Source organism: Microchirus variegatus (assembly GCF_963457635.1).
Source record: "Microchirus variegatus genome assembly, chromosome: 3".
NCBI classification, from domain to species: domain Eukaryota; kingdom Metazoa; phylum Chordata; class Actinopteri; order Pleuronectiformes; family Soleidae; genus Microchirus; species Microchirus variegatus.
The window spans coordinates 656,642-670,000 of NC_139804.1; the positions used below are offsets into that span (position 1 = coordinate 656,642).

Below are 13,359 nucleotides of genomic sequence, written 5' to 3' on the forward strand. Positions count from 1 at the left end.
GACAGTGATGATAAAGTGCAGAAACAAAGAAGGAAAAGACACATTAATACACAAACAAATAAACAATTAAATAAACAAGTGAGGTAAATTAGGTAAAAGTTGTCAAAATAATAAGGAAAAAGGACAATCTTCAAAATGTAAGAGATTTAAAAAAAATATGAGAAACGACGTTTTTTTTCCCGCCGTTTTCTCGTTTTTGGTTCAAAACGAAAAAGCGAGAAAACCAAATTCAAATTGGTTTTTGCAAATTCCTTTTTTCGTTTCTTAATCATCACCATTCATATTATACATCCATGATGATCACGAAAACGGCGGCCAGACCGGAAGCGGAAGTGAAGTGTAAGAAACTTGAAAATAAAAGCAGCATGCCAACTTATTTTCATGCATATTAATGTACCGTTGTGTTTATACACCGTTATGTCGTACATTTATGTTCAACAGCTGCTTGTATTTGAAAATTAAAACTTGTGATTAAGTTATGATGACTTCAGTGTCGATGTTCAGCCACAAGGTGGCGCCCCTATCCACCCAGTAATAGTAAAGAGTCATTCAGGGACTTATTGAATGTTTTTATTATTTAATGAAGGTTTTTCTGATTCACGTCAAACTCAAATGACCTGGGGACCAATGCTCATCTATTGTGGTGAAGAGGGGGAAAAAACAACTGTTCACAATATTGCATCATGATATCACACGTATACTTAATAATATTATTTATGATGACAACATTAATGTATTAATATCAAAAACACACATTCATTTGAAATGACATAAATAATAGTGTGGACAACTGTCATTAAAATTGGTTCCAGGTGCCGTTGGTGTCTCAGGCCCTAACAAGTGTATTTATATATATATGACTGAATGTTGTATATGATACATTTAATAATGGGATAATTATGACCAAATGTCTTATTATTACTGTTCTAAAAACATTGCTAGCAAACATAGATTCTATTCTATCACCTACACACTGTGTTTAAAATACGCTGAGGTCGTGTTTTCATCACAACATGATATTAAGAAATTATATTAAATAAGAAAAACCTTCAATAACTCCCTGAATGACTCATATTACTAATGACTAATATATATATATTCAATAAAATGGAAATGTCCTTTTAATCTCATCGATCTGCCACTTTATTTTCTCGTATAATTACCACTTTTAATCTCGTAAATCTCCAAATATTACCCAAAATAACAATAATAATATATTGTTGTTGTCTTATTTCTGCTTTTATTTTGAAAAATGAATGAACAATGATACAGGGATTTATCTGCATCACATTTTCTGTGGCTGTGTTGTATGTATAAACATGGAAATAAAAAATAAATAGCATTTAGTAAAAAAACAACAAAAATGTAGGTTTTAAAGTATCTGAATGAGGTATTTTACGCCCCAACATTATTCTCTGACTTTTATCCCCTTCATGTCCAAGTGTCATCTCAACAAGGCTTTTATGTCTCTAACACACACTCAATGTGCAAATGTATTTGTTCTCAGGAAACACCAAGACTCGGAGTGAACTGCAGCACAAACGGCTCAGAGATAATCCTCAAAGTTACCTGTAAATCACCTCTTCAGAGGAATAATGGTGAGTTTAGTCAATCTGATGGAGTTAATCATTTAATCTCATCATTTGTTCAGTAAAAACACTGCATTTCTGCTTCTCAGTGCCGGGAAATGGCTTTAACTGACGGTGTCGAGTGATGAGTCGCGAACGAGAGCCAGATTAATGAATGAATAGTTTTATTTCAATATAAAATACTTCAATTATGTGCAATTAATCGGCAAATATTACCACAGACTTATAGTCAACATTTTCTCACAACATGTTAGCACAGCTGAAAACTGTTTTACTGCTTCTTTGACCAAAGGGAATAGAATAGAATCCTTTAGAATAAAAATCATTATTTCTAATCTCGTCAATGTCTTCACTATATTTTCTATTCATTTTTCAACTCTTTTGATGAATAAAAGTCTGACTTTTAACAGAAAACACCAACAAATTGTATCGATGAGGCCAAACTTTAGAACAGTAGTGTTTGATTGCTCCATGTTTGTGGTCTGACTTGTTGCATAGAGGTTCCTGCACGTGTTTTTATCTTTGACATGTTTGTATCTGAAGCTCATGTTTTCTCTGTGTGTTTGAATCGTCTCTGACTTTAATGTTCTGATGATTTCAGGCTTTTATTCTGTTATTCGCTCTGATCTCAGCAGCCGTCTGTGCACCGGCCAGTCGTCCAGGCGACTGCACTGATGTGTACGATGGAGGTCATGGACACAGTGGCGTGCACACAATCTACCCGGATGGACCAGTCCAGGTCTACTGTGACATGGGCTGTGATCAGGACAGTGTGAGGTGGACTGTACGTATGTGTTCCATCATCATTTGTTCATTGTTATTCTATGAATCACTGAAGTGCTGCTCGTCTAACGTCATGCTTCTCTACCACAAGTTCATGAAGGACTTTGTCCAAATGTGGTTGGTAGATAGATGGACATGTAGGTCAGAAGGAACTGTGATGATCTCAGTTTTACGACCTTATATCAGTGTCATCATCATCATCATCATCATCATCTATCACCAAAACATTATCATTGATTGAGCTACGGCTGGTGATGGATTAGATTGGAGAACTTCCACCTAACACACAAATCTACTGCAGGTGATTCAGAGAAGACAAGACGGATCTGTGGACTTTTATCGTGATTGGTACGACTACAAATATGGATTTGGAAAACCATCAGGAGAATACTGGCTGGGTAAGAGCTGAGACTTTAGCATTATTGCTACGCTATTTGTTGTGTTTGATCACAGCTCTCATCAAATGACCCGAGTCAATCTGTCTGTCTTTGTCTGTCTTTGTCTGTCTTTGTCTGTCCCTGCTGATCAACCTTGTCCTCCAGGACTGGAGAAGATCCATGTCCTAACTCAGAAGAAGAACTATGAACTGAAGATTGACATGGAGGACTCTTCTGGCGACAAGGCCTGTGTCTATTATTCTACCTTCTCTGTGGGTCCAGAGAATGAAGGCTACAAGCTTAAAGTCGATGGCTTCAGAGAAGGAAGATGTGGATCTGTTGCTAATGTTGGTGAGTCTTAGTCCTCGTATATCCAGACAGGAAAGTGTTGATTGATCCAAATATTGATTTGAGGCCAACTCTGACAGTTGGCTTCAAAACAACAGCATTTTGGTACAGTCCATATATACAGTATATACAGTGGTACAGTATATAACCAGCAGCATGTACAGCAGGTCATATGTCAAGAAACTGGCAAAGATGACGGACAGCTGTTGTTGCCTTGGATACCAAAACAGTGGAGGAAAAGCAAACATTATTTCAGCAGATCACCAAAGATCTTTGAGACAACAGAGATGGATCACTACCATAACATTTGCTCATGTCAAAGTATTATTCACTTTAATATCTGCTCCATTTGTTTCTTTCAATGTTTCAGTGTTTTTTAGAGTCGAGTGAACGCAAGTTTATCACAGAATTGAAAATGTTGATATTAGAAAGAAAAAAACCTGCACTAATTCATGATCATAATCATGATGTAAATGATAAAGATTCTTAAAGATTCATCTCAAATCAACCATCCTATTTTACCGTCACACTTTCTCACCTCAGTGTTTCTAATCTTTTGTTCATCAGTGCAATAAACTATTGTGATGAGTGAAAACATGGTGATCTCAATTCTAAGCAACAGCAAACATGTGATTGACATTTCCTCCAGAATGGTGCAGCCCTAGTGGACTAATGTCTGCTCTGGCTCTTTTCATACTCATGAAAAGCACCAGGGGGCAGTATAAGCGTGACAGCTCCTGCAATATGAAGTCATTCTTTCACACTTTCTTCTTTATTCAGGAGATTCATTGATTTACCACGATGGTGCGACGTTCACTGCATTTGACAAAGACGAGGACGAGGCTTCATACAACTGTGCTGAGTACTTCCGTGGAGCATGGTGGCACAAGAACTGTCATTTTTCTAATCTTAACGGTGTTTATGGCAACAGAGAGTACGGGATCGGAATCAACTGGAAGACTTGGAAAGGATTTGAATATTCTCTGAAGTCGATCACAATGAAGATCCGACCCAAACCGTGATGTCAGAGGTCACATGCTCTGTCTGGACAATAATCAGTCACACAGTCGTCTTTTAGAGTTTGACCAATATGACTTTGTTGATTATTTATTTTTTCTCTGTGACCAATGATGATATTATAGAAGTTTGTGTTAGTTTTATTTCTCTCTCTTTTTGGGGGAACAAAAACAACATTTTCTGATGATTTTCTTCATTTCTTTTTTCTTTTGTGTACTTTATTGTGTTAAATAAGTCAAATGTAATGTAGTGAGTGATGTAACTCCTTGTTGTGACTGTCGGGCACTGAGCACTTTTTCTTTCTTTCTTTGTTAAATGTCGTGTGATGAATAAAGATTTGAGAACATGGAGCAGCTTTTGCAGTATTGTGTTCAAAGAGCACTTTGATTCATTTATGGATCTATTGACATATGAGTGTAAATATGATCATCACTCTACTAACTTAGTAACAACTGTTCTTTGACTTGTCTTTCATTTAGCTCACTGACGATAAAGATTATGAACTAAACAACCATCATGTTGTAGTTTGGGTCAGGATGGATTTGGAGAAACGGTCCAGGTCTCTTTTGACCTCAGTGGAGCTAACCTGGTTAAATAAAGGTGAAATAAATGAATCTTCGTTCTTTGTCAAAACAATGAAGTCATTTTCATTTGACAAATGCACTTTTTAGACCAGGGGTCACAAACTTTTCCCCCTCTTCACCACAATAGATGAGCATTAGTCCCCAGGTCATTTGAGTTTGAGAGCCCTGTTTTAGACAGTAGTCAAGTGAATGAGAAAAACCTTCATTAAATAATAAAAACATTCAATAAGTCCCTGAATGACTCATTACTATGCATTTAAAGATGTATATTATTACATGACTGTATTGTAATACAAGACTTCCATAGATGTGCATTAGAGACAGTAAACTGTGCTTTGTATTCCACATGACGTGTCATTACACACTTTACATACCAAAGATCCATTTGTTTTAATTATTTTTATTCCAAATCATACAGGATCATAGGCTATAAGACAATACATCCCTGGGTGGATAGGGGCGCCACCTTGTGGCGGAACATCGACACTGAAGTCATCATCAACTTAATCACAAGTTTTAATTTTCAAATACTATTCAAATACTATTATTGGAATTTGAAGCCGTGTCAGTCTTGACTGTGGTGATGGCGACCTCTGCTGGTGACATTCGATGCTCTTTATTTAGGCAGAGTAAACGTTTTCTACAATATGCATTCACGCGTTCAGCTTAAAGAATAATGATAGACTACATGTCCTTCTCACAAACAAGCAGCTGTTGTAGTTTCACTTAACGAACACAAATGTACGACATAAAGGTGTATAAACACAACGGTACATTAATATGCATGAAAATAAGTTGGCATGCTACTTTTATTTTCAAGTTTCTTACACTTCACTTCCGGGGTCCGTGTATGTTTTGCTTCCGGTCTGGCCTATTAAAACGGCGGCCAGACCGGAAGCAAAACATACACTGACCCGAACGCTTTAAATGTTTCTATCAAATGATCATTTACTACATCATAGTTCATTAAACATGTATATCACCATGATTTTCAATACTTTTTATTATCATGATGTTTTTTAGACTTTTTTTACTCACTTGTCATGATCTTCAGACTGTATGGAGGTAGATTTGTGTCTTTATTATTCAATATAAAAAAAAACAACATTTGAGACTGAAAACATTGCATTTGAACAGTTTTTCTTTGACTGAAGTGATGTTTTGTGTTTGGGTCATATCACGGGGACTAAAACATTTCAATAATAAAAAAAATCACTTCCAATAAAAAAAAACATTTTCAATCGAAAACAAAGTGTTCAAATGTACAGAAGCGTATTGCATTCACTTGAAAAACAGAAACAAATTTACTCCGAAAAACAGAAAAAAATTCTCAGAAAAACAGAAAAAAATTACTCCGAAAAACAGAAAAAAAACTTACTCCGAAAAACAGGAAAAAAAATTATCCGAAAAACAGAAAAAAATTACTCCGAAAAACAGAAAAAAAATATTCAAAAAAATCAAACCGAAAATTAATTACTGAGAAAAACAGGAGTTTTTTTTAGTGAATGCAATACGCTTCCCTTATATTTTTTTGCATTCAAAAACTATTTTTTGATTGAAATATTTTTGTTGTTGTTTGAAGCAACTTGAATTATAAAGACACAAATGTCCTCTATGACCCAAACACAAAACAACAAATGCAATGTTTTGAGTCTCAAATGTTTTTTTTTGTATTGAATAATAAAGACACACATGTACCTCTGTACAGCCAGTGAATACAAGACAATATCTTAAATCAACAAAACTTTGTTAATCACCTTGTGTTGTAAACGGAGTTATCTGCCAGATAACCTCCAGTCCCCTAGGTGGCAGTAACACAGCAGCAGCAGCAAAGTCAGCGGACGTAGAAGGAGACAGTGAGGAGGACAGATGGCGGCGCACATGAGGACCGTGGTGTGTCTCCTGTCCAGAGGACACGGTGGTTTTGTCTCACGGAGCCGGAAGACAATGACGGTGACACCGAGCAGGTTTATCCGGGGTCTGAGGAGGAAACCGGTCAGAGTTTTGTTTACTGACGAAGAGCTGGACACGAAGAAGAAGAAGAAACCGCCGCCGCCACCATCATCATCATCATCATCAGTAGGAGGAGGAGGAGGAGGACATGGTCCTGAACGTGTCTCAGTGAAGGACATGAAGGACAGACGTGCTCACGTGTCTGTCTCTCAGGACCCGCTCGAGGGACTTCACTATGAGACGTCTTCTCCTGGAGACAAGCGGTTGGCGTAAGTGACCGTGTGACGTCACACAGCTTGACGTCACATCTAAACGTCATTAAATATCGGCAACATTTGATTTCAGTTCGTTTGCGGAAGTGATGACATTTACAAGGTTTCTTGAATGCGTCTTGAAGCATCCAGCCCATTGACCACATGTAGAATGAATACAAATCATTCATCATTATATATACACGTATACATATGTGTGTATATATACACATATATATGTGTATGTATACGTATATATATGTGTATGTATGTGTGTATATATATATATATATATATGTGTGTGTATATTATGTGTGTATATATATGTGTGTGTATATTATGTGTGTATATATATATGTGTATATATATATATATTTATATGTGTGTATGTATATGTGTGTGTGTATATATATGTGTGTATGTATGTGTGTGTGTGTATATATATATACACATATATGTGTGTATATATATGTATGTATGCGTATATATGTATGTGTGTATATATATATATATATATATGTGTATATACATATACATACATGTGTATATATATACATATATATATATATATATATATATATGTATGTATGTGTGTATATATATACATATATATATATATATATATATATATATATATATATATATATATATATATATATATATATGTATGTATGTATGTATATATATATATGTATGTATGTATGTATATATATATATGTATGTATATATATATATGTATGTATGTATGTATGTATGTATGTATGTATGTATGTATGTATGTATGTATGTATGTATATGTGTATATATATACATGTGTATATATATAATGATAATATTTTGAAATGTCATCACAAATATCCGTTATTGTGGTATTCCGATGGACATTAACTCCATGACTGCCCCCTGCTGACCACACGACATGCTCAGTGTCCCCCTGCTGTAGATCTCATAAAACCGATGAAATTTACGAGGTTCCTTGAACGCATCTCGTGAGCTGCTCGTGTCACTCAACACTGTGGACTTGTGTTATTTTCATTCATGTTCTGGAGTTTTTCAAACTATTTTCCAGTTCAGTTTATTCCGAACATGTGAAGAATAACGACGGCAAACAAAAGTTAACGAAAAGCGAATAATACGTCATAAAAAAAATAAAGCAAACAAAATACAGTTTAACATGAAGAATAACCTAATGTAATACTAACCTCTTCTCCATTCTCAAACTTTATCACATAACTTATATTTATGTCATAGTGTAAAGATTCAACGTTTTGCTTATTTGACACATACTCGTTATTATTTTGATTTCTATATGACATTTGTATAAGCTGTGATTATAGTGTACCTTCAAACAACAATAACGCTCCCGTCTGTGCTGTTGTGCTCCTGCAGGAGGTTAGCGAGCGTGGCTCGTTCGAGGACGCACCGTGAGCAGCAGAACAAAATCCTCCTGGAAGGTCGGCGTTTGATCTGCGACGCCCTGGACGCCGGCGCTCACCCTCAGATGCTCTTCTTCAGCTCCGTGGATCGACTCCGAGAGCTTCCTGTGGACAAACTGAGGAGAGCCACGCTGGTCAAAGTCAAGTTTGAGGACATCAAGATCTGGTCTGACCTCGTGACCCCTCAGGGAGTGATCGGTGAGAGCCACGAGCCTTTGGGCTTTTTTTTTTTGCTTCACGTTTCTCTGACTTTACTGACTTGTCTCTCTGCGCCGCAGCGATATTCTCTCGTCCAGATCCGTCGCGGTTAAAGTTCGCAAACACGGGCGAGTCTGTGCCGCTGACGCTGATCTGTGACAACGTCCGAGACCCAGGAAACCTGGGAACGATGCTGCGATGTGCTGCTGCTGCTGGATGTCACAGCGTCCTGCTCAGTAAAGGTGAGAGAGGATTTTCCTGAAACTGTTAAAACATTTAGAGATCAGGATCTAAACCAGTGACTAAAATATATAAATCATCTTTATGTATTTATAGAATTATTATAATATCAATATATATATAATTAATAATATTTATAAAGATTATATATATATATACAGGGCATCCGCGGGGTCTTAAAAAGTCTTAAAAAGTCTTAAATCCAATAATTTGAATTTAAGGCCTTAAAATGTCTTAAATTCTCCTAAAATCTCATAAAAGGTCTTAAATACAATTTTGAAAGGTCTTAAAAATCTATTAACGTTACTTTTATTTAAAAACATGCATAAACTTCAGTCTCGCTTTGAAATGTTTCTATTTTTGAAAAAAAAAATGTTGTCGTCCATGATTGGACAAAAACGTCAGACTATACTGTCGTCCAAAATTAGACTTTTTTTTTAATAGATTTTTTTATTTTTATTTTTATTTTGAAAAACCTTATTCTGAACACACTGTGCATTCTATCAATTTTTGAATCGAGAATCGATTTTGAATGGAATCTTGAGCCTAACCAAATTTTAACATCCCTAATCGTGATGTTAAAATGTCCTTTTTCGTATGCGACAAAATGTAACCGTTATGTCCCGCCCCTTTTTAGTCACTCCTCGGTTCAAAGCTCCGCCCACAAAATGGTGGAGGTTGTGTTTTTTGTGAAGATCCGTGTGACGTCAGTGACCGCTGTGTTTTCCCCGCTCAGGGTGCGTGGACGCGTGGGAGCCTAAAGTTCTCCGCGCGGCGATGGGAGCTCACTTCCGCCTTCCCGTCTTCTCGAGTCTGGACTGGACGGATGTGGAGAATCTTCTCCCGAAACCCGTGAGCGTCCACGTGGCCGACGGCAGCCGCGTCCCTGACGCGCACGCGCCGCGTCCACGGGTCGGCGCGTCTCGCAAAACCAAAGCGGGAGACTACGGCTGGGTGAGCAGGAGACGGAGTCTCAGAGACGCGAGCTGCGGCGAACACGACTCTGACTCTGACGGCGGTGATGATGATGATGGTGATGGTGGTGATGATGAAGGACCGTCTCTGTCCAGACTGGACACCAGGCTGTACCACGAGTCGTGGGCTCACAGATCCACAGCTCTGGTGATCGGTGGTGAGACCCACGGCCTCAGCGTTGAGTCGCTCCAGCTGGCCGAGCAGACGTCCGGACACAGACTCTTTATTCCTGTGGTTCCTGGAGTGGACAGCTTGAATTCGGCCATGGCGGCCAGTGTCCTGTTGTTCGAGGGCAGGAAGCAGCTGTTGAAACTCAGACAAACATCTGGAAGAGAGTGGAAATCACTGAAGTCTCACTGATGTTTCTGCTCAGTGTCACTTTGATGGTCTTCACATGTGCCTGAAACAAACTCAATAAAACACACATTAAAACCTGTTTTCTTATAAATCATTTTGTTTTATGTCTCACAGACGACGACAGATCACTGACTTTTAATGCAACGCTGACTGAATAATAATAAATATAATAATAATGCATCACTTTATGTTTCATTTACTCATTAAAAAGTCACATTTACTGTAAATGTGAGAAAAAGAGTTTAAAGACTTAAACTGCAGCTTATTCTTTATTCTATTTAAAGCTCCAGTGGATTTTTACATTTTATAGTATTATTTCATATTTTATTAGCTAACTATGCATGTATGCTAGCTCGCAAACTAGCCTCTATATCTCTGTCTAAGCTATGTCTATGAGAACTAGCTGGCCAACAAGCTATTTTATCTATGCTAGCTAGCAATATAGCCTCTATATATCGCCATGTCTATGCTAACTACCAACAAGCTATTTATCTATGCTAGCCTCTATATCTATGCTAACTAGCTGGCCAACAAGCTATTTTATCTATGCTAGCTAGCAATATAGCCTCTATATATCTCTATATCGATGCTAACTAGCTGGCAAACAAGGTATTTATCTATGCTAGCTCGCAAACTAGCCTCTATATGTCTCTTTATTGATGCTAACTAGCTGGCAAACAAGCTATTTATCTATGCTAGCAAGCAATATAGCCTCTATATATCGCTATATCTATGCTAACTACCAACCAACAAGCTATTTATCTATGCTAGCTCGCAAACTAGCCTCTATATATCTCTATATCGATGCTAACTAGCTGGCCAACAAGCTATTTTATCTATGCTAGCTAGCAAATAAGCCCCTATATCTCTTTGTCTAAGCTACATCTATAATAACTAGCTGGCCAACAAGCTATTAATCTATGCTAGCTAGCATCTGCTTATATATGTCTCTCTAATCTAACTGTAGTCTGTCTAAGAGTTGCTGATTTTAAGAAAATAAGGAAGGTGAATAAATCAAATCCCATAATATTGTATATATTTAAACACATTAAAGTGGATCTGGACCTGGTCTAATGTGATCTAGATGCAGAAAAAACAGTGAAATGTCCCTTTTTCTGGATTTTTTCCAATATGACAACTATCATTAAAGTGGTGAGGGTCGGGGCAGGAGTTCAGACAACGTTAAAGTTTATTTCTAACGCCTGAAATACACGGTCAACGAAATAAAGAGAGGATCGGCCGCTCAGGTCACTCTTCACTTTCTGCCAAAGTCGGCGTCTGTTGTGACTTCAATGATTTCATGATCATAAACGTTAGAAAACAGAATTCATCAGCAGAAGTTCTTTGATCTTTGAATTCACAAGAGCAAACTTTATTGACACAAGTTGACAGAGACGGGAGTTTGTGCTCACCAGTGAATGTTTAATTGGATGTGAGAAGAAACAGAACAAAAGGATTTTTACATTCAACTCTTTCTCCACGCCATCGTTTGTTTGTTTGTTTTTGTCCTTGGGAGAAAAAAACAAAACAACAACAACAACCATCTTTTCATCAGAGGACGTTCACAGAAAATCCTCCTGATGATTCTGGAGACGAGAGAAGCACCGAGGACGCACACACACACACACACACACACACACACACACACACACACACACACACACACACACACACACACACACACACACACACACACACACTTGTACTTGCTGCATACTGAGGAAGTGCTGACAAAGTGAGGACCAGCATTTCCACTTTATAAATCAACACAATTACAAATATCTACTTCATAAATGACATCTATAAAGAACTACTGGGTGCAGTACCATAAAATGTCTGCAGGTGGAGCCCCTGAGCAAAACATGTGTGAATCACCAGGGCTGGAAAACGTGTTTTTGTGCCAAATTGAGGATCTGTGTTAAAAACAGAGTATAACATGTTTACAACCTCAGGAAGTGATTTGAATGATAACAAAGTGAGGACCGGACAAAATGTCCTCACTTTGTAAAAATGTCCTCACTTTGTTGGTTAAAAACCCCTCACTGGTCCTCAGTATGCTGCAAGTACAAGAACTCACACACACACATGTTCTGTTAAAGAGAATAAATGGTGATCTTTGCTGTGGTTCGTGAAACTTTAACACTTTGAACAAACTCTGTATTTACGATAAAAGCCTCCGATGCTAACGGCTAACACGTGACTGAGCTTCAGCGCGTGTCTCCGCTAACGTTTACGTGTGAATTACAGCTTTAAAAAAGAAAGAGAGTAAAACACAGAAAAAAAACGTTCTTTCAGAAACAAACGTACAGAAAAGAGAGTGCATGATGGCGTGAAGAATAGGTCCAAACGTGTCGTTCTCCGCTTTTCTCTACGTTTAAAAATGAGTGAAAACAAAAGCAGAATCTTGATATAATATAATAATAATATAATATATTAATAATTAGTGTCAGGACTGAAGTCAATGCAAGGCACCGCAGGAGAGAGAGAGAGAGAGAGAGAGGAGAGTCAAAAGTCTCTCTGAGGGGGAGGAGACGGAGAGACGGCGAGGTGGGCGGAGCAAAGAGGGCGTGGCAACGACGACGACGGCGACGATGATGGAGTCCCAGGTTCAAACAGGTGTCTTTAAATGGGCTCTGGTTTGAGCTTCTCTGACAGGAAGTCGTTGACGAACAGCTCCACCACGGCCGGCGTGATCTCCTCCACGTCGCGGACGTACTTGGCTCTGGCCGACATGTCGAGGATGGTGAGCAGAGGAGTCGCCTCGGGGAGGTTTGTGTAGTCACGCAGAGAGTCACTCATGTCGTCCTGTCACATGACCACAACACAACACAGGGTCACATGATGACAACACAGGGTCACATGACCACAACACAACACAGGGTCACATGACCACAACACAACACAGGGTCACATGACCACAACACAGGGTCACATGACCACAACACAGGGTCACATGACCACAACACAACACACAGGGTCACATGACGACAACACAGGGTCACATGACCACAACACAACACAGGGTCACATGACCACAACACAGGGTCACATGACCACAACACAACACAGGGTCACATGACTCACAGGAGGAGACCAGGAACTTAATCCTGAGTTAATTAATCCTTCTATTAAGAAGGTCAGAGCTGGAAGTGACATCACCACACACACACACACACACACACACACACACACACACACACACACATTCTTGTACTTGCTGCATACTGAGGACTGGGTTGCTGACAAAGTGA

General features: G+C 38.3%; 3 protein-coding genes across 3 annotated transcripts in view; 2 read left to right on the forward strand and 1 right to left on the reverse strand.

The window, feature by feature from the left end:
- Nucleotides 1-296: 296 nt before the first annotated feature.
- Nucleotides 297-4,119, forward strand: LOC310924595 (microfibril-associated glycoprotein 4-like; the record flags this gene model as incomplete). The annotated part of the gene is made up of 5 exons (XM_083886378.1): nt 297-339; nt 2,222-2,361; nt 2,674-2,770; nt 2,915-3,100; nt 3,878-4,119. The coding sequence occupies 5 exons, from the start codon at nt 297-299 to the stop codon at nt 4,117-4,119; spliced, it is 708 nt and encodes a 235-aa protein (XP_083742504.1).
- A 2,445-nt stretch (nt 4,120-6,564) lies between these two features.
- mrm3a (mitochondrial rRNA methyltransferase 3a) lies at nt 6,565-10,146 on the forward strand. The gene is made up of 4 exons (XM_083886219.1): nt 6,565-6,920; nt 8,292-8,536; nt 8,617-8,778; nt 9,513-10,146. The coding sequence occupies exons 1-4, from the start codon at nt 6,568-6,570 to the stop codon at nt 10,109-10,111; spliced, it is 1,359 nt and encodes a 452-aa protein (XP_083742345.1). The 5' UTR covers nt 6,565-6,567; the 3' UTR covers nt 10,112-10,146.
- A 1,395-nt stretch (nt 10,147-11,541) lies between these two features.
- The window catches only part of nxn (nucleoredoxin), a 35,500-nt gene continuing 33,682 nt past the window's right edge, over nt 11,542-13,359 (reverse strand). The window contains exon 8 of the mRNA XM_083887124.1: nt 11,542-12,913. Coding sequence (XP_083743250.1) covers nt 12,731-12,913 — 183 coding nt within the window. The 3' untranslated portion in view covers nt 11,542-12,730. The remainder of the gene's footprint in view (nt 12,914-13,359) is intronic.